Source organism: Cherax quadricarinatus, chromosome 41 (assembly GCF_038502225.1).
Source record: "Cherax quadricarinatus isolate ZL_2023a chromosome 41, ASM3850222v1, whole genome shotgun sequence".
Classification (NCBI taxonomy): Eukaryota; Metazoa; Arthropoda; class Malacostraca; order Decapoda; family Parastacidae; genus Cherax; species Cherax quadricarinatus.
In genome coordinates, this window is record NC_091332.1 from 14,709,903 (window position 1) to 14,736,932 (window position 27,030).

At 39.3% G+C, this 27,030-nt stretch overlaps 1 protein-coding gene across 6 annotated transcripts in view; it reads right to left on the reverse strand.

Moving 5' to 3' along the window:
* The window catches only part of Sec3 (exocyst complex component Sec3), a 62,222-nt gene that overhangs the window by 21,540 nt on the left and 13,652 nt on the right, over positions 1-27,030 (reverse strand). For 5 of the 6 annotated variants that reach the window (XR_011393047.1, XM_053786844.2, XM_053786843.2 and 2 more), the window contains exons 4-11: positions 24,224-24,319; positions 20,827-20,935; positions 9,128-9,294; positions 8,786-9,013; positions 1,145-1,294; positions 920-1,012; positions 535-775; positions 241-392 (exon numbers count right to left, since the gene is read on the reverse strand). Coding sequence is in view for 5 of the 6 variants with exons in the window: in XM_053786844.2 (XP_053642819.1) it covers positions 241-392; positions 535-775; positions 920-1,012; positions 1,145-1,294; positions 8,786-9,013; positions 9,128-9,294; positions 20,827-20,935; positions 24,224-24,319 (1,236 nt within the window). In the remaining variant the exon portion in view is untranslated. The remainder of the gene's footprint in view (positions 1-240; positions 393-534; positions 776-919; positions 1,013-1,144; positions 1,295-8,785; positions 9,014-9,127; positions 9,295-20,826; positions 20,936-24,223; positions 24,320-27,030) is intronic. The other variant, XM_070093027.1, reaches the window with a different exon arrangement.

A 27,030-nucleotide genomic window follows, 5' to 3' on the forward strand; every position in this document is an offset into this window, starting at 1 on the left:
TCACACTTACAAAAGAGTTCTAATAGATGTGGTACAAGAGATGAATAAATCTAAGTGAATACCAACATAAGGCATGAGAATAGTTTGTGAAGCCGCCCTCAAAAAAAAAGTTACAAATGATTCAACTTCAAAATAAAAAGTTCACTTATTTAGGAATTATACAAGAAAGAATTACTGTATAAAAAAAATGAACAGGACAAGATTTTTTTTAGGAGCAAAAAAAAAAAAAAGCATATTTACTTCAGAGCCCCACTGATCTCGATCAACACCTAGTAGGGCCCCAGTGCTGGTGCGTGTTCCCAGGGTTTGTGCTCCATGTTTTATCTGGGATGTCAATTTTCCTGCCACACCTGACATGCTAGCAATGTCTTGGCTTGATCCACTCCCCCGTACTGCAATAAAAAAAAAATAATAAAAAGTCTACATTATGGTCAATAACTCAAATGAAAAAGAAATTTATTCTACTATTAGTTGATCAGTGTAACAATACTGTACTTGTATGCTCTAACTGGCACATCTGTAAAGTTTACTCACACCTCCTACCACCAGATATACGTTGTCTTGCTTCCTCAAAGAATAGTCTTATATCACGTTCATAGAGCTTGCTGATGGAGGTAGCGTAAGTCTTATTTAGATGCTGATAAGCTCGATGGTCAAGAGCACGAACCCAATGCATAAGGGGTGTGTAAGGGTGTAGCTCAACATGGATACTTCCATGGCGTGGGAGAGTAAGCTGCTCAGCATGAAGGCTCAATGTTTCCCCTGGGTCATTACCCTTTGAAAAATATATTTTATTTTAATTTTCAGCAAATACTTTTCTATAATTAAATGTTAAGCATTCTTCAATATTCATTTCAAAATGCAATGTAACATGAATCTAAACTGGTTAAATATTATAAATCAATAAAGTTTAACTTACCAAATGAATGAAGAGATTATTGAGATGCCTTGAAACAATTTGACTGAATCTGACTCTTAGCTTGTCAAATCTCTTCTTTTCATCTTGAACTGCCTGAAAATACAGTACTGTACTCAAGTTTAGAAAGTATTCATTGCTAAATCAAGATGGGATATAAAGGTAACAATTATAACATTAATATTTTTATCATGTGATTAGAAGCAACTGTGAATGTTTAAACATTACCTGTAACTGTGAGAGTTGTGGTGAAATTGGAGCATTAATGACAGTTTGCAAAGCTGCTGCTGCTTGAATTGCCTGTGGAAGACTACCTGCCTTGTTCAGGTCTGGCTCATATAAGTCTTTCACATAGCTTCTTGGTAACTCTAACTGGCTCTGCAATAATTACCATATTATAAAACCAGAAGCAAAGCAATTGAAAACACAATTTTAACCCTTTCAGGGTCCGTCCCGTAGATCTACGGCTTTACGGTGAGTGTCCAAACCGTAGATCTACGCCATGAGCTCAGCTCACTCTGATAAACTGTGAGTGGTACATTTGGGCCTAGATATGAGAGAATACATCTATGTGGTATGTGTGCACCACATAAAACAGATCCTGCAGCACACTGTGTATAATGAGAGAAAAAAACTGAAATCATGATTTTTCGATTAAAACAGCAACTTTGCAGTGTTTTTTCGTATGTTTTTTATAGTTGTATTTGCGATTTCTTGGTCTCATTTGATAGAATGGAAGACATATTACAGAAATAGAGATGATTTTCATTGGTTTTAGCACTGGAAATGGCTTGAAACTGAGCTCAAAATAGCGGAAATGTTAAATTTTTGCCGATATTCAAGAGTAAACAAACGACCTCACACGTCTAATACACGTCAGCTGGTGGGTCTAATATACATTCACAAATATGTTGATGATATTTATACAATTATTACAGTATTGCATAACAGTAAATCTTTTATTTTTTGGTGTGAATAAAAATTCATTATGTGAATAAAAAATCAAAATGGAATTTATTTGTAAAGCCTCAAAACATAACTAATGAACAGAGGAAATGTTAGTTTAGTGCCAGGAATGCCTACATTGTTTATTCTGGACCCTATTTTGAAATTGGAATATTTTGAACTTTGTATTAAATTGGCCAAATTAACAATTTCCGATCACTTTATTTTGTAGTTGAAACAGTTGACTTGGCGATTTCTTGTGCTCAATCGATAGAATAGAAGTAATACTAGTGAAATAGCTAAGAATTTGGTTGATTGGAATAATGTAATTGGCCTAAAATGGGAGTCAAAGTCGGCAAAATCGCCGATTCATAAACATCGCTGACACATCAAAATTCGCGAGAGCATAATTTCGTCAATTTTCCACCAAATTTCGTGCTTTTTGTTTTATTACCTTCACAAAAAGATTCTCTACGATTTCATAAGAAAAAATAACAAATTTTTTTTTTTTAAATTCTTGGACACTGGTGCGTGACTCCAGATTTGGGCCTTGGACCCTGAAAGGGTTAAATAAAATCTAACAAAATAAAATGTGCCTAAAATATTAAATACCCATAGTACTGGAAAACTACAGGCCAGTACAGGTCGGCCATCACTAATCCGGCAATCAGTAATCCGGTTCCATCAGTAACCCGGCACTAATTTCGGCTAGCATAATTTCAAATTTCTGGTGTCACCACACCAACCTGTTGCTATTATTTGGTGGTACTACTTGCTGCATAAATCATTCCAATTTCTTTTTCTCCATTTATTGTTATAACCTGTTTACCTTTAGCCCTAGCCATGGTTCCAATGAATAAAAGAAATGTTTCTTATTGTGTAAAGCACATACACAGTACATTGTCCATAAAAGATAAAGTGGCTTTGAAGCCACTGTTGGTTGCCATATGATCAGCTCACTCCAATGAGCTGTGATCGGTAAATTTGGGCCTACATATGAGAGAATAGGTCTGTGTGGTAAGTGTGGACTATATAAAAAAATCCTAGAGCACACAGTGCACAATGAGAAAAAACTGCGACCATGTTTTTGGTGCAAAACAGCAACTTTGTGGTGCATTTTCGTATGGTTTTCATGGCTGTATTTTTATTTTTTGTCTCATTTGATAGGATGGAAGATATATTACAGAAATAGCGATGATTTTGACTGGTTTCACGATGGAAAGTACCTTGATATTGAGCTCAAATTAGCGGAAATGTTCAATTTTTGCCAATGTTCAAAAGTAAACAAATGACGTCACCGTCCAATACGTGTCCAACTGGCTGGTCTAATACACAGTCACAAATGAACTGACATTAGTTATTCAATTATTACAATAATGCAGTAGTCTGCATAACAGTAAATCTTCTATTTTTTTGTGTGAATAAAAATTAAAAATGGAAAGCAATCGTAATATAAGAGGGGCTTGGAGACGTGACTAATGAACAGAGAAATACAGTGGACCCCCGGCTTACAATATTATTTCATTCCAGAAGTATGTTCAGGTGCCATTACTGAACGAATTTGTTCCCATAAGGAATATTTTGAATTAGATTAGTCCATTCCAGACCCCCAAACATACAGGTACAAACACACTTACATAAATACACTTACATAATTGGTCGCATTGGGAGCTGATCGTAAAGCGGGGGTCCACTGTACTATTTTAGTCTCAGGAATGTCTGCATTATTTATTCTGGACCCTATTTTGAAATTAGCATCTCTTGAAATTTGTGTAAAATTGGCTAAATTACTGATTTCAGACCACTTTATTGGGTAGCTGAAATAAGTAAATGGGCAATTTCTTGTACTCAATGGACAGAATAGAAGGAATACTAGTGAAATAGCTATGAGTTTGGTAGACTGGAACAATGGAATGGGTCAAATATAGGGCATAAAGTGGATGAAATTGCTGATGCGTAAATATTGCCGTTGGGTTAAGTGTATTCTAACCTAACCACTCTGTAATCCAGTAAAATCAGTAATCTGGCACCCTACAGGTCCTGATGAAGCTGGATTAGTGATGGTCAACCTGTACATAATTACCATCAAGGAATACTTACTAGACGATTGTACTTTATTATCAAGGTGTGCTAGTAAAGTGGGACATCGAAATCTCAGCTCAATTAGGGCTGGAGGACATCTAAGATTGTTGAATGTCTGAGACAATCTACCATGAAAAGTCTTGGAATTTTTTTTGAGAAAAAATGGCACCAAGGGAGGGCTCGGGGAAGCTGCAGCCTCCAAAAATTCCCTGAACTCCCAATAAAAATAGTAACAATAAGAATCATGCTGTTTGAGAAGTCTCCTAGCCCCCCCCCTTCCAACCAGAAAGCCACCCCTAAGCCCCCTAGTATAGAAATTCTGACATCACCCGTACGACAGGGTTAATTACATAAGATCTGAGAATCAGGAATAGTACCTATACCTATATTCAGGTTGTTATTTGAGCCTTTGATTGCTCTAAGAGGTGCTAGTACTGCATCATGTTACACGCAGAAACATATTGCTGCAGAATCATGTGAATCCTCAATTGCAATCACAGGTGGTTCTAGTACTGCAAATATTTTGAATAAGGACAAAAGCATGAGCTGCTTCATACTGTCATGCCTTTGTTTCACTACTGCTTTCCCTATTCAACTCATCATCATGACTTGGTGTTTACCAATGAAACTCTAGTCTCTGCCTCCATAAAAGTTATGCAAAATCTATAAAAATTTTGATGCAACAAAAAAGAAACTTACATTACAAAATAATAGTAAAACCTATATACAAACACTATTATTACATTCAAGAGGGGTCATACAGAACCTGGGAGAACAGGAGGCTTCTAGGAAGGAGAGATTCAATGCCTGAGATCAATAGCCCATCACTGGCATCAAAGAACTTCATTTGAGAGGCATGGAATTAATTCTGTGGCAACTCTTTCCTAGTGACAGTACTTCACTAGGACTGCACCACTTACCTGTAGTGGCCTGTTACACCACTCTCTAAATTAATGATGCTTTGCCATTCTCTGAAGTTTGATTCCCTGTGCTTCTCTGATTTTCTTGCTTTTTACTGTATTATTACAGATGCTTGTATATGGTTGCTGAAGAAATCATCATTCTTACTGCTGTTTCTCATTACAATCAAGTGGCAACTTTTGAATTTTCATAATATCTAAACAAGATTGTGAATTCTTCAGAAAGTATCTCACATGTTTCCTAAAATACCTTTCATGTTTGAAAGTAGGAAAAATGTCAGGGGATAATTTTCCATGCCTAAATTCGTGTAAATTTATTTTTTAGGAAACCAAGACTTTTAACCCTCTTGAGGTCCAGACCTATGATCTGAAAATTGCACTCAGGGTCGAAGAATTTAAAAAAAAAATTCTCATGAAATGACAGAGAATCTTTTTCCAAAGGTAATGAAACCAAAAGTACAAAATTTGATGGAAAAGTTATGGAATTATGTTCTCATACAGTTAGTGGTCTTCATGAAATTTATGCACTGGCAATTTTGCCCACTTTGAGTCATCTTTTAGGCCAATTCCATTGTTCTAGTTGACTAAACACTTACAATTATTACGATTATGCTATAAATACAGACACCCCCACTTACGAACAAGTTACGTTCCAGAAGGCTGTTCATATCTTGAATTGTAGATGAATGGTTCAGAGAACCGACAAGTTGATAAATTAAACACATGTGCAACTCTTGGGTATCTTTATCGAGGAAACGTTTCGCCACACAGTGGCTTCATCAGTCCATACAAAGGAGAATCTTGAAGAACAGGAGGAGAATGAGGTAATCAGTCCCTCAATCTTGAGTCGATGTGGTCAGTCCATCAATCTTGAATAGAATACGGCATACGTGCGGAGAAGGAGCTTATAAACCGTAGGCAGGAGAGGTGCAGCAGTCATAGGTAGTGTCACATTTGTTCAGTGTGGAAGTAGGTCGTGTCCAAGAATTAGGCAAGCGAAGAATTCCCAAGTACAGTGGACCCCCGGTTAACGAACTTTTTTCATTCCCGTAGTATGTTCAGGTGCCAGTACTGACCGAATTTTTTCCCACAAGGAATATTGTGAAGTAGATTAGTCCATTTCAGACCCCCAAACATTCACGTACAAACGCACTTACATAAATACACTTACATAATTGGTCGCATTTGGAGGTGATCGTTATGCGGGGGTCCACTGTATTAAGATCCCAAGAAGTTGCAGTGTCTGACAGGTTTGTAGATGAATGGTTCAGAGAACCGACATGTTGATAAATTAGACACATGTGCAACTCTTGGGTATCTTTATCGAGGAAACGTTTCGCCACACAGTGGCTTCATCAGTCCATACAAAGGAGAATCTTGAAGAACAAATGTGACACCACCTATTACTGCTGCACCTCTCCTGCCTACGGTTTATAAGCTCCTTCTCCACACGTATGCCGTATTCTATTCAAGATTGATGGACTGACCACATCGACTCAAGGTTGAGGGACTGATTACCTCATTCTCCTCCTGTTCTTCAAGATTCTCCTTTGTATGGACTGATGAAGCCACTGTGTGGTGAAACGTTTCCTCAATAAAGATACCCAGGAGTTGCATATGTGTCTAATTTATCAACATGTTGGTTCTCTGAACCATTCATCTACAAACCTGTCAGACACTGCAACCTCTTGGGATCTTAATGCTTGGGAATTCTTCGCTTGCCTAATTCTTGGGCATGATCTACTTCCACATTGAACAAATGTGACACTACCTATGACTGCTGCACCTCTCCTGCCTACGGTTTATAAGCTCCTTCTCTGCACATATGCCGTATTCTATTCAAGATTGATGGACTGACCACATCGACTCAAGGTTGAGGGACTGATTACCTCATTCTCCTCCTGTTCTTCAAGATTCTCCTTTGTATGGACTGATGAAGCCACTATGTGGCAAAAAGTTTCCTCAATAAAGATACCCAAGAGTTGCACATGTGTCTAATTTATCATCATATCTTGAATTATTCGTAAGTTGTTATTTTGCCATTTTTCTATTGTTACGATTATTATTGTTATTTTTAATATTATCATTATTATTATTGTTCTCTCTCTCTGCACTGTTGTTCATTGAAAACTTAAAGACAGTACTGTACAGTATCAGTAATGTACGGTTCTTAATATTAACCTGTAAAGGGTCCAAACGTATATATACGTTCACTACCGTACTGCCCCAACTTTTTTGAGAAAAAAAAAAATTATTATTTTTTTAATAGGAAAAAAGAGCATATGGTACCCAGGCATCCCCAATTATTTTAATATGGAGTACAGTGAGTGCTCACACCCATTCTCTCATGTCTAGGTGACTCAGGCTTAACGTATATATACATTTGGGGCACTAGCGGTAAAGAGGTATATATACGTTTGGACCGTTTACAGGTTAAAGCATATTTAATAATAAATACTGTAATAAAAAACTTCTTACCTTTTCAATTGGCACAATAAACTTGAGGTGATGGATGAGAGGAAGATCAGAGGTTGTGTGGGGCTACTGGGAAAGAGGGTTGTCAACCTCATACACTTCATCATCAAATGCTTCGTCAGTCAGGGTTTCCTAAGCCTGGGTTTCTTCAACATCTTTAGAGGCTTTTGAGGTAGACGGCACTGGTCTGAAGAATTTGTCTAAGGAAGTTTGCACTGTTTTTCTCTTCTCTTCATATATATGAGACAGAACTGTTAACACCAGTTGAAACCTTGAGAATCTCTCGATATTGGGGTCCTGAAGCTCAAACATACAGAGACCTCTCTCTATAAGAGAAAAAACCCTCAGCTATCATTTTTGTCTCAAACTTTTAGAAGGAACAGTTTCATCTTGTTCCTCTTGCTCTTCCTCACACTGCATCTCTTCCAGCTCCATCAAATCTTCATTCGTCAGCTCCTCAGACTGACTCAAACCGCTCCTCAATGTCTTCTTCTAGGTCAAGATGAAGTTTCTCATTAAGGCCAATGAAACTGGTGACAACAGCTACAGCACAAGCATACGCATGTTACTACTAATGAGAATGTTACCAAACCGTTGACTTCAGTGCTGCCCGGCGTGGGTTGCGGCAAAACGTCATACTATGCAGAAGGTGTGCAACTCAAAATTCGAATTTGCGGAAGTATTGCCCATAAAACTTAAACTAACATGGCAGTCTGTTCGTATGTCCGAATGTTCGTATCTCGAATGTTCCTAAGTAGGGTAGCATCTGTAATGTCAACGTATCCATGAATACATAGACCAACCAGTTGGATGCGTCTTGGATGAGTGACATGTGTGTCCTCTAGAATATCAGCAAAAAATTAAACATTTCTGCTACTTTGAGCTCAATTTCTAGCTACTTCCAGTCTTGAAACCAATCAAAATTATCTCTATTTCTGTAATATATCTACCATTTTATCAAATGATATGAAGAAACTGACAATACAACCATAAAAAATAAACAAAAATACACAACAAAATCGCTATTTTAAACCAAATACACAGTCACAGTTTTTTTTCCCCTCTTTGACTGCGTGGGGCAGGATTTTTTCATATGGTGCACACTTACCGCACAGCCCATTCTCTCATATCTAGGCCTAAATTTACTGCTCACTGTCTCTCTGAGTGAGCTGAGCTCATCACGTAGTATTATGGCACAGATCCTGAGCTCAAAGCCATAGTACTACAGCACAGACCTTGCAAGAGTTAAGGTATAGATAAATAAAACATATCGGTGATGTTAATAATAAATAGGAAGTCACTAAATAACATGGAAATATACTACTTACATTTAATATTTTTCATAAATAAAAATTTTCTTTTAAAACTACATTATTTTTTTCCTATGTTAATACAGTAATCAACTTCCCCATAATTAATGACAGAGAATGTTAATTAATAGACTTACTATCAATCTGTCCAGTTCTTCCAGCAACTTGCAATTATTTGCATTTGTCTGTTCAATTGAAGTATTCTTATCTGCCATCTTCTCAATGGAATCTTTAACATGAAGCAAGATCTCATCATAAGAATCTAGTCGACTTTCAATTTTCTCTGATTCTGTATATGCAGCATCAATCATCTTCATTAAAGCTTCAACTTGAGCTTCTGAAGCCATCATACTATGAATATTGGCCTGAAAATAAATTATACAGGATGAATATATAAATAGAAAACTATGATCACCAACACAATACTGGTATTGCACATTGCACAGAATAGTTAAACAGGGTAATTTTGTTTTCCTTACACCATCAAGGACAGAGAGGTCACGTGACAGCTGCTCTGCAAAGGCCTCTGCATTACTGACTGCAGAATCACACTGTTCCATAAGCCTTTCCAAATCCACCTGCTCTTTCTCTGACAGAGCTCGATAATCCCCATCATCCTCGAAAACAGCATCAACAGGGTCAAGAGCTGAAATACATTATGTAATATAATCACTGTTACAGAATTATATTTAAACTATTACATATCCAAAGAATTAATATATTTTAATTTTTTTTTTCAACAAGTCGGCCATCTCCCACCGAGGCAGGGTGACCCAAAAAAGAAAGAAAATCCCCAAAAAGAAAATACTTTCATCATCATTCAACACTTTCACCTCACTCATACATAATCACTGTCTTTGCTGAGGTGCCTAGATACAACAGTTTAGAGGCATATATAAAGATAACATATTCCTCCAAACTGCCTATATACCAAACCCCTCCTTTAAAGTGCAGGCACTGTAATTCCCATTTCCAGTACTCAAGTCCGGCTATGTAAAAATGACCGGTTTCCCTGAAGTCCTTCACTAAATATTACCCTGCTCACACTCCAACAGCTCGTCAGGTCCCAAAAACCATTCATCTCCATTCACTCCTATCTAACATGCTCACCCATGCTTGATGGAAGTCAAAGCCCCTTGCCCACAAAACCTCCTTTACCCCCTCCCTCCAACCTTTTCAAGGACAACCCCTACCCCGCCTTCCTTCCCTTACAGATTTATACACTCTCCATGTCATTCTAAACCATACCACGGGCGGGATTTGAACCCCCAGTCAGAGAGTCTCAAAACTCCAGACTGTCCCGTTAGCCACTGGGCCAGCTAGCTTAAAATCCCCCCCGTGGTATGGTTTGTTTGCAATCGTGTCATTACGATTTCGTGAGTCATGTCATTCTACTTTGGAGTGAGATTAACAAGTTAAGAAAGCCTAGAGAACAAATGGATTTGTCAGTTAAAAATAGGAGAGGAGAGTTATTAAATGGAGAGTTAGAGGTATTGGGAAGATGGAAGGAATATTTTGAGGAATTGTTAAATGTTGATGAAGATAGGGAAGCTGTGATTTCGTGTATAGGGCAAGGAGGAATAACATCTTGTAGGAGTGAGGAAGAGCCAGTTGTGAGTGTGGGGGAAGTTCGTGAGGCAGTAGGTAAAATGAAAGGGGGTAAGGCAGCCGGGATTGATGGGATAAAGATAGAAATGTTAAAAGCAGGTGGGGATATAGTTTTGGAGTGGTTGGTGCAATTGTTTAATAAATGTATGGAAGAGGGTAAGGTACCTAGGGATTGGCAGAGAGCATGCATAGTTCCTTTGTATAAAGGCAAAGGGGATAAAAGAGAGTGCAAAAATTATAGGGGGATAAGTCTGTTGAGTGTACCTGGTAAAGTGTATGGTAGAGTTATAATTGAAAGAATTAAGAGTAAGACGGAGAATAGGATAGCAGATGAACAAGGAGGCTTTAGGAAAGGTAGGGGGTGTGTGGACCAGGTGTTTACAGTGAAACATATAAGTGAACAGTATTTAGATAAGGCTAAAGAGGTCTTTGTGGCATTTATGGATTTGGAAAAGGCGTATGACAGGGTGGATAGGGGGGCAATGTGGCAGATGTTGCAAGTGTATGGTGTAGGAGGTAGGTTACTGAAAGCAGTGAAGAGTTTTTACGAGGATAGTGAGGCTCAAGTTAGAGTATGTAGGAAAGAGGGAAATTTTTCCCAGTAAAAGTAGGCCTTAGACAAGGATGTGTGATGTCACCGTGGTTGTTTAATATATTTATAGATGGGGTTGTAAGAGAAGTAAATGCGAGGGTCTTGGCAAGAGGCGTGGAGTTAAAAGATAAAGAATCACACACAAAGTGGGAGTTGTCACAGCTGCTCTTTGCTGATGACACTGTGCTCTTGGGAGATTCTGAAGAGAAGTTGCAGAGATTGGTGGATGAATTTGGTAGGGTGTGCAAAAGAAGAAAATTAAAGGTGAATATAGGAAAGAGTAAGGTTATGAGGATAACAAAAAGATTAGGTGATGAAAGATTGAATATCAGATTGGAGGGAGAGAGTATGGAGGAGGTGAACGTATTCAGATATTTGGGAGTGGACGTGTCAGCGGATGGGTCTATGAAAGATGAGGTGAATCATAGAATTGATGAGGGAAAAAGAGTGAGTGGTGCACTTAGGAGTCTGTGGAGACAAAGAACTTTGTCCTTGGAGGCAAAGAGGGGAATGTATGAGAGTATAGTTTTACCAACGCTCTTATATGGGTGTGAAGCGTGGGTGATGAATGTTGCAGCGAGGAGAAGGCTGGAGGCAGTGGAGATGTCATGTCTGAGGGCAATGTGTGGTGTGAATATAATGCAGAGAATTCGTAGTTTGGAAGTTAGGAGGAGGTGCGGGATTACCAAAACTGTTGTCCAGAGGGCTGAGGAAGGGTTGTTGAGGTGGTTCGGACATGTAGAGAGAATGGAGCGAAACAGAATGACTTCAAGAGTGTATCAGTCTGTAGTGGAAGGAAGGCGGGGTAGGGGTCGGCCTAGGAAGGGTTGGAGGGAGGGGGTAAAGGAGGTTTTGTGTGCGAGGGGCTTGGACTTCCAGCAGGCATGCTTGAGCGTGTTTGATAGGAGTGAATGGAGACAAATGGTTTTTAATACTTGACGTGCTGTTGGAGTGTGAGCAAAGTAACATTTATGAAGGGATTCAGGGAAACCGGCAGGCCGGACTTGAGTCCTGGAGATGGGAAGTACAGTGCCTGCACTCTGAAGGAGGGGTGTTAATGTTGCAGTTTAAAAACTGTAGTGTAAAGCACCCTTCTGGCAAGACAGTGATGGAGTGAATGATGGTGAAAGTTTTTCTTTTTCGGGCCACCCTGCCTTGGTGGGAATCGGCCGGTGTGATAATAAAAATAATTTCTAAATAACCAAACCACCTCAACAACCCCTCTTCAGCCTTCTGACTAATACTTTTATTAACTCCACACCTCCTAATTTCCACACTCCGAATTCTCTGCATAATATTTACACCACACATTGCCCTTAGATAGGACATCTCCACTGCCTCCAGCCACCTCCTCGCTGCAGCATTTACAACTCAAGCTTCACACCCATTTAAGATTATTGGTACCACTATACTTTCATACATTCCCTTCTTTGCCTCCATGGATAACAATTTTTGTCTCCACAAATACCTCAATGCACCACTCACCTTTTTTCCTTCATCAATTCTATGATTAACCTCAGCCTTCATAAACCCATCCACTGACACGCCAACTCCCAAATATCTGAAAAACATTAACTTCTTCCATACTCCCTCTCTCCAATGTGATACCAATTTTTCTTTATCTAAATTGTTTGATACCCTCATCACCTTACTCTTATCTATGTTCACTTTCAACTTTCTATCTTTACACACCCTCCCAAACCTTTCCACTAACCTTTGCAACTTTTCTTCAGAATTTCCCATAAGCACAGTATCATCAGCAAAAAGTAACTGTGTCAATTCCCATTTTCAAATCAAATCAAATCAAAGTTTATTCTAAGGGTTACAATGCGGGGTTTACAGATTTTGGTTATTGTGTGGTTTACATGTAATAAAATACTAATTACAGAGGGGGCCACTAGAACACCTACCAAGGCTAGGCATTTCGGGCAAACTTAGATTAATTCTTAACCCTAAATTATTACAAATTGTGGAGTAAGTTGATTAAATACTAAGTGACTAAATACTAAGTGACTAAATACTAATTTGTGAGTTTAGCAATGTGAATGCTTTTGTTTTGGCACAATACATAGTTTCTATATTGGAGTATCACAGGCAAACTTGTGACTAGTTAGGAATCATTATTTTAAGATTAAGATACATCTTTCTGTGCTTATAGTCAAATGGGTGAGTGAGTGAGTGAGTGAGTGTAAGTGTGAACCACCAGGTGGTTTTTATGTAGTTAGTTGACAGGGTGTATCAGGGAGATAAGATGTTTTCTAACGGTAGTTTTGAAGGTGATGAATGTGTTTGCAGTTCTAGAGTTTTCAGGTAGGGTGTTCCAGATTTTAGGGTCTTTGACATACATTGAATTTTTGTATAGATTTAGTCGGACACGGGGAATGTCGTAGAGATGTTTGTGTCTGGTGTTATGCTTGTGGGTCCTGTCACAACTATCAAGAAAGCATTTTAGGACAAGGTTAATATTGGAATTTTGTATTTGATACCCCATAATTTAATCCCACTCCTTTCCCGAACACCCTAGCATTTACTTCTTTTACAACCCCATCTATAAATATATTAAACAACCATGGTGACTAATATTACACATCCCTGTCTATGACCTACTTTTAACGGGAAGTAATCTCCATCTCTCCTACACACTTATTACCCTATAATTTTTACTATCTCTTTTGTCCCCCTTTCCCTAGGTACCTTCCCCTCTTTCATACATTTATTAACCCTTTGAGGGTTTCGGACGTACTAGTATGGCTTACGACCCAGGGTTTATGACGTACTAGTATGCCTAAATTCTAGCGCCCTCAAATCTAGTGGGAGAAAGCTGGTAGGCCTCCATATGAAAGAATGGGTCTATGTGGTCAGTGTGCACAGTATAAAAAAAATCCTGCAGCACACAGTGCATAATGAGAAAAAAAAAACTGACCGTTTTTTTGGAATAAAACAGCGACTTTGCACTGTATTTTCGTATGGTATTTATTGTTGTATTCTAGTTTTCTTGGTCTCATTTTATAGAATGGAAGGCATATCATAGAAATTGAGATGATTTTGACTGGTTTTACAATGAAAAGTACCTTGAAATTGAGCTCAAAGTAGCAGAAATGTTCGATTTTTACCAAAGTTCAAAAGTAAACAAATCGTGCCAAGCGTTCAATACACGTCAACTGGTGAGTCTAATATTCTTTTGCAAGTGCGCCAATATGATTCATACCATTTTTTACACTAATGCAGTAGTCTGCATAACAGTAAATCTTCTATTTTTTTGTGAGAATAAAAATTCAAAGTGGAAAGCAAAAGAATGTAAGAGGGGCCTTGAGACGTGACTAATGAACAGAGGAACAGGAGATAGCATCTCTCAAGCGATCATATGTGAAAAGGCTAGGAAGTTGCATGACGATTTAATTGAAAAAATGCCTGCAGCAACTAGTGGTGATGTGAGTGAATTTAAGGCCAGCAAAGGTTGGTTTGAGAGATTTAAAGGGAAGGGAAGTAACCCCGGAAAAGGACTTGCCACCTCAAGTCCTAATGGAAGGGGATCCCCCTTCTAAACACTAAGACCATCAACACTCTCCCCTCCTCCCATCCCATCAATCATCACCAGATCTTCAAACTGTGCATGTCTTCTTCAGTTTTTGTGTATTAAAATTAATATTTCATGTGGTAAAAACAATTTTTTTTCATACTTTGGGGTGTCCTACATGGATTAATTTGATTTCCATTATTTCTTATGGGGAAAATTAACTTGACTAACGATAATTTTGACTAACGATGAGCTCTCAGGAACGGATTAATAGCGTTAGTCGAGGGTCCACTGTACAGTGGACCCTCAAGTTTCGGCAGCCTTGACTTTCGTGAAATTCGACCTTCGGCGAGTTTTTTTTGGCAAAATTTGGCCTCGAGTTTCGTGATTAGACTCGTGTTTCGGCGACCGTCTGGTACCCGTCTGCCCGTCACCACACACACCAAGCCAATCTCCCACGCCATTCACGCTCAGTGTGCCACTGTTTACCAACACGTGACCATCACCCCGCGGGTTCATACAATATATTTCATAATAATCCATTGTTTTTTGTGCTTGCAACTGCTAAATAAGTCATCATGGACCCAAGGAAAGCTAGTGCAAACCCTTTGGTAAATAAAGTGAGGAACACAATCCAGAGGGATTTTGAAGGGTTTGAGGCAGACCCTGTCCCTGCCGACCCTCTGCCTGTTGTGGAAGGTGTTGTGGCATTGGGCAAGTCCATGGGGTTGGAGGTGAGTGACAGGGATGTGGAAGAGTTGGTGGAGGACCACAGGGAAGAGCTAACCACTGACGAACTGCAAGAGCTTCAACTGGAGCAGCATCAGACCACAGCCGAGGAACTTGCTTCAGAGGAGGAGGAAGAGGGAGGGGATGAGGTGCCTTCTTCAAAGATTAAGGAGATTTGTGCCAAGTGGAATGAGTTGCAAAGTTTTGTTGAAAAGTATCACCCTGACCAAGCTGAAACAAGCCATATCTGCAACATGTACAATGACAGTGTTGTGTCCTACTTCAGGGAAATCTTAAAGAAACGCCAGAAAAAGACCTCTCTGGACAGATATTTTGTGCGACAGGGGTCCAGTGACTCTCAAGTTGTTTCCAGTGGCATTAAAAGAAGAAAGGAAGTAACCCCAGATAAGGACTTGCTACCTAAAGTCCTAATGGAAGGAAATTCTCCTTCCAAACAATAGTGTACACCTTCCTCCTATCCCCTCCTCCCGTCTTACACCACCCAGAAGTCTTCAGTAAAGGTAAGTGTAATATTATTATTTTTTATATGCATGTACTTGATTTCTCATTGATTTCAGTATATAAATCTTTATTTAATTTGAAAAAAAAAAATTTTATTTTAATATTTTTGGGTGTCTGGAACAGATTTATTTTATTTCCATTATTTCTTATGGGGAAAATGGTTTCGAGTTTCGTGAATTTCGACTTTCGGCAGGCTCTCTGGAACGGATTAATCATGAAACTTGGGGGTCCACTGTATACTATTTTACCGCTAGTGACCCAAACGTATATATACATTTTATTTTTCCTGCCTTCAAATTTGGCACGACTGGCCTGAGATGCCTTGTCAGCATAGAATGGGTCCTAACACTCAGTGTGCGCGGTATTAAAAAAATCTGGGACCACTCAGTACCTTGTGGGAGCACCAGTTCAAATGAGCACCAGCTAGAGCAAACAGCGCAGCAAACACCTGGGATTCACTGATGTCATGTAGTATTAACACTCCCATTTTAAGAGGAAAGTGATTTTGACCCTGAGTTTAGTGGCTTTGAGGTGGATGTGGCCACAAGTGGTCGAGGAAATATCAAAAAACCTTGATAATAACCCATGTGCAATATTTGTGCAACACCCTTTCAGAATGTCTTATAATCTATGTCCTAAGTCAAGAGAAACAATTCTGGCTGGCTGGCAGGCTGGCTGGCAGGCTGGCTGGTTGGCAGGCTGGCTGGCTGGATGACTGGCTGACTGATTGGCTGGCTAGCTGGCTGGCCAGCTGCATGGTGGCCAGCTGTGTGGCTGGCCGGCTGCTGGCGGCCTGGCTCTATCTCCGTTTGTCTGTATCTATGTCTATCTCTGTCTCTATCTCTGTCTGTCTTTGTCTATCTTTGTGTCTATCTGTTTCTATCTCTGTCTCTGTGTCTCTGTCTATCCCTGTCTATCTGTCTCTGTCTATCTCTTTCTATCTGTCTATCTCTGTCTCACAGGTACGCATAAATACACGTATACATAGTGTAAATTACCTAAGATAACCCAAAAAATCCAGACAAAGTGCTATACTCTGCTTGAAGATGTGAGTAAGGGTGATGATGCAGTCTTCTGGCTCTCTCTGAGACAGAGAACTAGACAGACAGGGAGCTTGACAGACAGATAAATAGACAGACATGTTTGTGTACCAGGGAAAACAAAGGAGGGAGATGCTCATCAAACGTCATCTCTAATCTTTTCTTATCTGCTGCAACCTCCCCCACCCTCGTGTATGCTCATCAAACGTCAGCTCTTATCAGATGTTATCTCATCTTATCATGTCACTGTCAGGGGTGGACTTTGTTTTTCATACTTCAAGGGAACTTATTATTTTATTATTATTACGTATTTGTCCTCCTTGTCTCGTCTCGTCTTCCTCCTCCTCTTCCTCTTCCTCCTCTTCTTCCTCCTCCTCCTCTTCTTCCTCCTCCTCTTCTTCCTCTTCCTCTTCTTCCTCCTCCTCCTCTTCTTCCTCTTCCTCTTCTTCCTCCTCCTCCTCTTCTTCTTCCTCTTCTTCTTCCTCCTCCTCTTTTTCTTCCTCTTCTTCTTCCTCCTCCTCTTTTTCTTCCTCTTCTTCTTCCTCCTCTTCTTCTTCCTCCTCCTCTTCTTCTTCTTCCTCCTCTTCTTCTTCTTCCTCCTCCTCCTCCTCTTCTTCCTCTTCCTCTTCTTCCTCCTCCTCCTCTTCTTCTTCCTCTTCTTCTTCCTCCTCCTCTTTTTCTTCCTCTTCTTCTTCCTCCTCTTCTTCTTCCTCCTCTTCTTCTTCTTCCTCCTCTTCTTCTTCTTCCTCCTCCTCCTCTTCTTCTTCTTCCTCCTCTTCTTCCTCTTCTTCTTCCTCCTCTTCTTCTTCCTCCTCTTCTTCTTCCTCCTCCTCCTCCTCTTCTTCCTCTTCTTCCTCCTCCTCCTCTTCTTCTTCCTCTTCTTCTTCCTCCTCCTCTTTTTCTTCCTCTTCTTCCTCCTCCTCCTCTTCTTCTTCCTCCTCCTCCATCTCCATCTCCTCCTCCATCTCCATCTCCATCTCCTCCTCCTCCTCCATCTCCTCCTCCTCCATCTCCTCCTCCATCATCTCCTCCTCCATCTCCATCTCTTCCTCCATCTCCAGCTCCATCTCCATCTCTTCCTCCATCTCCATCTCCTCCTCCATCTCCATCTCCTCCTCCATCTCCATCTCCTCCTCCATCTCCATCTCCTCCTCCATCTCCATCTCTTCCTCCATCTCCATCTCCATCTTCATCTCCATCTCCTCCTCCATCATCTCCTCCTCCATCTCCATCTCCTTCATCTCCACCATCTCTTCCTCCTCCTCCTCCTCCAAAACATTGCTGGGACATATAAATACTTTGTATATATTCCAAGACAATAGTAAATGGCCAAGGCAGGTGTAAATGTCCACCTGTCAGTGTGTTTGTGACAATGTGAGTACAATTTCAGTACCTAATACTAGTGTCAGAACAAAGATTGGTTATGAAATGACAAGAACTACTATAAACTGTAATTGTCAAAACATGAAAATTATATAAAATAATATGAAAAAACATAGGTAGTAGGTTGGTAGACAGCAACCGCCGAGGGAGGTACTACCGTCCTGCCCAGTGAGTGCAAAACGAAAGCCTGTAATTGTTTTACATGATGGTAGGATTGCTGGTGTCCTATTTTCTGTCTCATGAACATGCAAGATTTCAGGTATGTCTTGCTACTTCTACTTACACTTAGGTCACACTATACATATATGTACAAGCACATATATACACACCCCTCTGGGGTTTCTTCTATTTTCTTTCTGGTTCTTATTCTTGTTTATTTCCTCTTATTTCCATGGGGAAGTGGAACAGAATTCTTCCTCCGTAAGCCATGCGTGTTGTAAGAGGCGACTAAAATGCCGGGACCAAGGGGCTAGTAACCTCTTCTCCTGTATATATTACTAAATGTAAAAGGAGAAACTTTCGTTTTTTCCTTTTGGGCCACCTCGCCTCGGTGGGATACGGCCGGTGTGTTGAAAGAAAGAAGAAGAATATGAAAAACAGAAAAAAAAAGGTATATCGGCAACACTTCTGCAAGCGGCAGCACTCCATGTTGCCATCAGGTGATCCCCAAGTGCCAACTTTGCTGCCTCATATCTCGGTAAGTACTGACTCTAAATTTTTTTTTTATCCTATAACACTTAGAAAAATGTGCTTTTTTTCAATAAAAAAAAAAAAAATTATTTTTCAAAATATTCGGGGCACTGGGGTAGTGAACGTACATATACGTTTGGACCGTTTACGGGTTAATATTCTAGCTTTAGATGGGTTATTAATAATCTTATCAATGTTTTAAACCATCAAATTAATAAGTTTCATCTATAGTAAATTGTGTCTGTGTTCATCATATAAATTCCATCAGCTAAAGAATTAGTGATAGTGAATGTATTTTGCTGGTGTCTTTTCTCTGACTCATAAACATGCAAGATTTCAGGTATGTCTTGCTACTTCTACTTACACTTAGGTCATACTACACATACATGTACAAGCATATATATACACACCCCTCTGGGTTTTCTTCTAATTTCCTTCTATCTTGTTCTTGTTTATTTCCTCTTATCTCCATGGGAAAGTGGAACAGAATTCTTCCTCCGTAAGCTATGCGTGTTGTAAGAGGTGACTAAAATGCCGGGAGCAAGGGGCTAGTAAACCATTCTCCTGTATAAATACTAAATTTAAAAAGAGAACCTTTTGTTTTTCTTTTTGGGCCACCCTGCCTTGGTGGGATACGGCCAGTTTGTTAAAAAAAAAATATATATATATACAGTGGATCCCCGGTTCACGTTATTAATCCGTTCCTGAGAGCTCATTGTAAAGCAAAATTATGGGAAAGCCAATCAATTTTCCCCATAAGAAGTAATGGAAATCAAATTAATCCGTGCAAGACACCCAAAAGTATGAAATAAAAAAACTTTTACCACATGAAATATTAAGTTTAATGCAATAGAATAATTACAATAACAATAATAACAATAGAATAATCACAATAGAATAACTGACACTTACCTTTAATGAAGATCTGGTGATGATTGATGGGATGGGAGGAGGGGAGAGTGTTGAAGCTTTTAATGTTTAGAAGGGGAATCCCCCTCCATTAGGACTTGAGGTAGCAAGTCCTTTTCCAGAGTTACTTCCCTTCTTCTTTTAATGCCACTAGGACCAGCTTGAGAGTCACTGGACTTCTGTCGCACAACATATCTGTCCATAGAGGCTTGTACCTCTCGTTCTTTTATGACTTTCCTAAAGTGGTTCACAACATTGTCTGTGTAATAGTCACCAGCATGGCTTGCAATAGCTGTGTTAGGGTGATTTTCATCCATAAAGGTTTGCAATTCAACCCACTGTGCACACATTTCCTTAATTTTTGAAGTAGGCACAATGGATTCCACAACTGGCATAGGCTTCTCAGGGTTAGCCCCAAACCCTTCAAAATCTTTCTTAATTTCCATACTAATTCTCACCCTTTTTACCACAGGGTTGGCACTAGAAGCTTTCTTGGGGCCCATGGTGACTTATTTTGGAGAAACAAGCACCAAAAACAGTGATAATATGGATAATATGGAATGTACCGAATGTATCCTTAGATGCGCGCACACTGGCTGGCTTGTAAACACTGGCACACACGGGGCAGTTCAGGCCACACGTGGACACGTCTCATATGAATCGTATCGCATACCGGGTTTTGTAACGGGACCCGAGGCAAATTTTTTGCGATACAATGCTTCGGATACCGGATTTATCGGATACCGATGACTTCGCGAACCGGGGGTCCACTGTATATATATATACACAAACACACGCACCACTCTGGGTTTTCTTCTATTTTCTTACTAGTTCTTGTTGTTGTTTATTTCATCTTATCTCCATGGGCAAGTGGAACAGAATTCTTCCTCCGTAAGCCATGCATGGCATAAGAGGCAACTAATATGCTGGGAGCAAGGGGCTAGTAACCCCTGTATACATAACTAAAGTTATGAAAAGAAGCTTCTGTTTTTCTTGTTGGGCCACCCTGCTTCAGTGGGATATGGCCAGTGTGTTGAAAGAAAAGACAAAAGTATGTGTTTCAGTTACCTTGCCACAGTGGGAAATAATAAATTTATCAAATAAAAACAAAGAGAGTAGTTTATAACTGTTAAAGTTTTCAACACAAGCCTTGATAAAATGCACATGTCAAAGTGGCACCTAACTCACCTGAAGTAGTAACATCTCCACTCTCAGCTAGATCAATGTTCTCTTCAATCAATTCTGGTGGGATGTTTATGAACTGGGGCTTCTGCTTTGGCAAGTACCGGCAACATAGCTGTAACATTTAAAATACAGGATCAAAATACATGTACAATATTATTTTTTATTATTTTTTTATTATCACACTGGCCGATTCCCACCAAGGCAGGGTGGCCCGAAAAAGAAAAACTTTCACCATCATTCACTCCATCACTGTCTTGCCAGAAGGGTGCATGTACAATATACAGCAAGAAAAATACTACAAACATTTATAATTAAATAAAGAAATCATTCTAGATACTTTATATGAGAGTACTCCCTCAGCATTAACAAGATCTGCTTACATGAATTCATCAATCCATGAGTTTTGTTTTATGTCTTATTGCCCATTATCTGAGAGGCAGATCTTTAGATCCACAACTAATGTATCTTCATGCATTATCTATGAATGGTGGCTTGTGCATGATGTTAGAATTATTCACAAGTTGGGTTTGCAGATTCATGACTCATCCCTACATACTGTATTATAGGTACTAAACATCATCTACAAATGAAATATATAAAAGCTTAATATATCTGACTGATATATAGATATATATAGATAATGTCCAAATGCAGGGGCCACGAGAGTCCAGAAATCCTTCCCCTTTTCCCTATTGAAGAACAAGTTCCATACTTGGAATGAAGCTCAAATTTTATACTTGGAAATTCACCAAATGTGACCTTCTCTTGGAAGGCATCCCATGTAGATAGAGAGTATATTCTATTAACCATACTAAATTTAATCCTGAAACTTACTGGGTGGAACAGGTCTCTTTTCATATTTAAATACAGTATACAAAGTGCTGTTAACTGTGTGTTCAAAATTTTAAGAAAGAGAATTGACGCAGTTGCTTTCTGCTGATGATACTGTGCTTATGGGAGATTCTAAAGAAAAATTGCAAAGGTTAGTGGATGAGTTTGGGAGTGTGTGTAAAGGTAGAAAGTTGAAAGTGAACATAGAAAAGAGTAAGGTGATGAGGGTATCAAATGATTTAGATAAAGAAAAATTGGATATCAAATTGGGGAGGAGGAGTATGGAAGAAGTGAATGTTTTCAGATACTTGGGAGTTGACGTGTCGGCGGATGGATTTATGAAGGATGAGGTTAATCATAGAATTGATGAGGGAAAAAAGGTGAGTGATGTGTTGAGGTATATCTTCTTTCAACACACCGGCCGTATCCCACCGAGGCTTGAGGTATATGCAAAGACAAAAAACGTTATCTATGGAGGCAAAGAAGAGAATGTATGAAAGTATAGTAGTACGAACACTCTTATATGGGTGTGAAGCTTGGGTTGTGAATGAAGCAGTGAGGAGGTGGTTGGAGGCAGAGGAGATGTCCTGTCTAAGGACAATGTGTGGTGTAAATATTATGCAGAAAATTCGGAGTGTGGAAATTAGAAGGTGTGAAGTTAATAAAAGTATTAGTCAGAGGGCTGAAGAGGGATTGTTGAGGTGGTTTAGTCATTTAGAGAGAATGGATCAAAGTAGAATGACATGGAGAGCGTATAAATCTGTAGGGCAAGGAAGGTGGGCTAGGAGTCGACCTCGAAAAGGTTGGAAGGAAGGGGTAAGGGAGGTTTTGTGGGCGAGGGGCTTGGACTTCCAGCAGGCGTGCATGAGCGTGTTCGATAGGAGTGAATGGAGACGAATGGTATTTGGGACCTGACGATCTGTTGGAGTGTGAGCAGGGTAATATTTAGTGAAGGGATTCAGAGAAACCGGTTATTTTTATATAGCCGGACTTGAGTCCTGGAAATGGGAAGTACAATGCCTGCACTCTAAAGGAAGGGTTCAGGATATTGAGAGTTTGGAGGGACATGTTGTACATCTTTATACGTATATGCTTCTAAACTGTCGTGTTCTGAGCACCTCTGCAAAAACAGTGATTATGTGTGAGTGAGGTGAAAGTGTTGAATGATGATGAAAGTATTTTCTTTTTGGGGATTTTCTTTCTTTTTGGGTCACCCTGCCTCGGTAGGAGATGGCCAACTTGTTACAAAAAAAAAAAAATATTTGAGGTGCTAAATCCTAAGGGTCATTTGGCGCTGCACAGCAGAGGCAAAAAGATATGGCAGAGGGGGACAAAATCAGCATAAATGTTGAGGAGTCCAAGATGATGCAGCAAATCCATGTCAATTAAGGAATTATGGAATGAGTCTGAATTGAGGAAGGCAGAGTAGGCATATCTGATTGTTGAATGTATGTGACATGAAGTTAGTGTGTTATTTATTGAATATGAAATTGATTATGAGAGGATGAACTGTCATGACTTCTTGACAATCCTCTCAGAGTGGTGCTGAGCACCAGGAAAAACAAGTGAAGTCCTAAAAATATTTCTGCTTCATTTTTCTTTGCATGAATCATTACATTACTTGCATTCAGTAATTTCTAATTAAATTTTTTGTTTGACTAAGTAAGGTTAAGCCTCCTTTTTTATTAGAATTCCAGGTAAACAATTATTAAAGCAATTATTAATAGAGGGAGAATGAATTTCAAAGCTGTGTTGTTTGAATATACTACAGGATATGCAAGTATTATGGATGTTAAGAAAAAGCAAAGTGATAAAGTTCTGAATGAAAAGAAGCTGCATGTCTTAGCATCAAAAGAAACAAAATTAAGAAGGGTGGAAAGGTAGATAGGATTACGTTACATTTCTGAAAGAATGAGAACTAAAACATGATAGTGGTAATCTTGATTGAACAATTATGGAAAAAAAGAAGGGATAAAGTAAAGTAAAGTAAAGTTTATTTCTTTGTAAAGGTTGTAATGTGTAATTACAATTTTGATTTGCTAAGTACAAAGATAGCCATTATCTTGCGAGGCATTTTGGGCAAACTATTCCTAATACATAGTAACTAATTAAAACTAGACAAGATAATAGTACATAGTAACTATATTTAAAACTAGAAGGAATAGTGGTTAGCTGTTTTACAATCTTATTTAAACTTAATACAATCTCATTTAAACTTAGTACAAGTGAGTAGGGTTTGGCAGAATAAGCTTGAAATTGCACACAAAATCTATCTTACAAGTAATGGTGCAGGTGGTAATACTTTATGGAATGGCAGAATTAAAAGAGAGGAGGTCACATGATAAGACTAATTAGCAGATGTTTTGGCAGATTTGGTTAATATTGAGAAATAAGATGATGTAGTTTACAATAAAAATGGGTTATGAGAAGTGGGTTATACTAAGTATTTATGTGCCTAGAGGTAAGATTTTGGGAGGTGTTAAGTGAATTTCTATTAAATTTCTGATACGAATCTATTGTAAGAAATATTATGTAAAACTTATTGTAAGAAATATTATGTAAAACTTACTTTCCAAAGCACTTGAATAAAGGCATGTTTATCTGGGGTGCTGTTGGCTACCCACTTGTATACCCGATCGAATGTTAGGTCAAGATCCGCTGTGTCCTGAAATTGAAGATTTATAACAAACTTTAAATATTATCACTAGTGTATGCACTATCTCCATCATTAACTCATTTTCTAGTTTCATGTGGTGGGGAGACATCTGAGGGTTCAATTAGTTCACCAAGAAATAATGCATTGTAGCTCTATGAGCATAAAGAGCCAATGACATTTACAGATGATTAAAAAGAGAGGGGTTACCTCACTGACCAAAATACAGTACGTATTTAATTTAACGGAGAATTTACTGGTTTTAATTAAGGTACTCGAGGCAGGTAAATCATAAGGAATACGAGATTGTGTTTATGGATACGAGTGTCAGAGGTGGGAAGGGCAGTTCATGTGCTCTGAAGGAGAGATGGAGATGTTACAGTTAGAGGGTAATCTGAAGTGTGGTGTCAGCACACTCCTGGAAAGAATGACTAGATGAATGATGGCGATGTGTTTTCTTCTTTGGGATCACCCTCCCTTGGCAGTTGGATGTTCAAGTCAAAAAAAAGAAAATATATGGACCTCTGTATGGCCTTTGATAGGGTTTTAAACAGAAGACTTATGAAGAAAGCAGTGGCACATAGTATAGGAGAAATTATCTTCTGGACTGAGCATGTCTGACTGACAGGTAACAGTGTGTGAATAAGTGGAGAAACAATCAGTGTGTGTGTTCCTATTACAAATACCAGTCAATATTGAACCCTGTGTTGTTAACAATCTACAAAAACAATAAAAACAAGGGAATAAATACAGATATAAGCAAGTTTGTCAATGACCAAAATAGGCCATCAAATAATTTCTGTTGAGGTCATTAAAGCGCTACAGAACAACCTGGATAGGTTAATAAATAACAAAAAAAGGCACAATACCATGACTGGAATGATACACAAATAACTTGCACAGAGAAGAGAGCTTACGACGATGTTTCAGTCCAACTTGGACAATTTACAAAGTCACACTAAAGTAAAGGAGAGGAGGGAGTACAGCGGACCCCCGAGTTTCGGCAGCCTCGATTTTCGTGAAATTCGACCTTCGGCGAGTTTTTTTTGAAAAATTTGGCCTCGAGTTTCGTGAAAAGACTCGTGTTTCAGCGACCGTCCAGTACCCGTCCGCCCGTCACCGTGCACACCAAGCTAGTCTCCCACACCATTCACACTCAGTGTGCCATTGTTTACCAACACGTGACCATCACCCCGTGGGTTCATACAATACATTTCATAATAATCCATTGTTTTTTGTGCTTGCAACTGCTAAATAAGTTATCATGGACCCAAGGAAAGCTAGTGCAAGCCCTTTGGTAAATAAAGTGAGTGACGGGTATGTGAAAGAGTTGGTGGAGGACCACAGAGAAGAGCTAACCACTGAAGAACTGCAAGAGCTTCAATTGGAACAGCATCAGACCACAGCCGAGGAACTTGCTTCAGAGGAGGAGGAAGAGGGAGGGGATGAGGTGCCTTCTTCAGTGATTAAAGACATGTGTGGAATGTGGAATGAGTTGCAAAGTTTTGCTGAAATGTATCACCCTGACCAAGCTGAAACAAGCCATATCTGCAACATGTACAATGACAGTGTTGTGTCCCACTTCAGGAAAATATTAAAGAAATGCCAGAAAAAGACCTCTCTGGACAGATATTTTGTGCGACAGGGGTCCAGTGACTCTCAAGTTGTTCCCAGTGGCATTAAAAGAAGAAAGGAAGTAACCCCAGATAAGGACTTGCTACCTAAAATCCTAATGGAAGGAGATTCTCCTTTCGAACAATAGTGTACACCTTCCTCCTATCCCCTCCTCCCGTCTTCCATCCACGCAGAAGTCTTCAGTAAAGGTAAGTGTAATGTTATTATTATTTTTTAAATGCATGTACTTGATTTCTGATTGTTTTCATTATGTAAATCTTTATTTAATTTGAAAAAGAATATTTTATTTTAATAATTTTGGGTATCTGGAACGGATCAATTTTTTTTTTTCAACAAGTCGGCCGTCTCCCACCGAGGCAGGGTGACTCAAAAAAGAAAGAAAATCCCCAAAAAGAAAATGCTTTCATCATCATTCAACACTTTCACCACACTCACACATTATCACTGTTTTTGCAGAGGTGCTCAGAATACAACAGTTTAGAAGCATATACGTATAAAGATACACAACATATCCCTCCAAACTGCCAATATCCCAAACCCCTCCTTTAAAGTGCAGGCATTGTACTTCCCATTTCCAGGACTCAAGTCCGACTATATGAAAATAACCGGTTTCCCTGAATCCCTTCACTAAATATTACCCTGCTCACACTCCAACAGATCGTCAGGTCCCAAGTATCATTCGTCTCCATTCACTCCTATCTAACACGCTCACGCATGCTTGCTGGAAGTCCAAGCCCCTCGCCCACAAAACCTCCTTTACCCCCTCTCTCTAACCCTTTCGAGGACGACCCCTACCTCGCCTTCCTTCCCCTATAGATTTATATGCTTTCCATGTCATTCTACTTTGATCCATTCTCTCTAAATGACCAAACCACCTCAACAACCCCTCTTCTGCCCTGACTAATACTTTTATTAACTCCACACCATTTCCTCATTTCCACACTCCGAATTTTCTGCATAATATTTACACCACACATTGCCCTTAGACAGGACATCTCCACTGCCTCCAACCATCTCCTCACTGCTGCATTTACCACCCAAGCTTCACACCCATATAAGAGTGTTGGTACTACTATACTTTCATACAT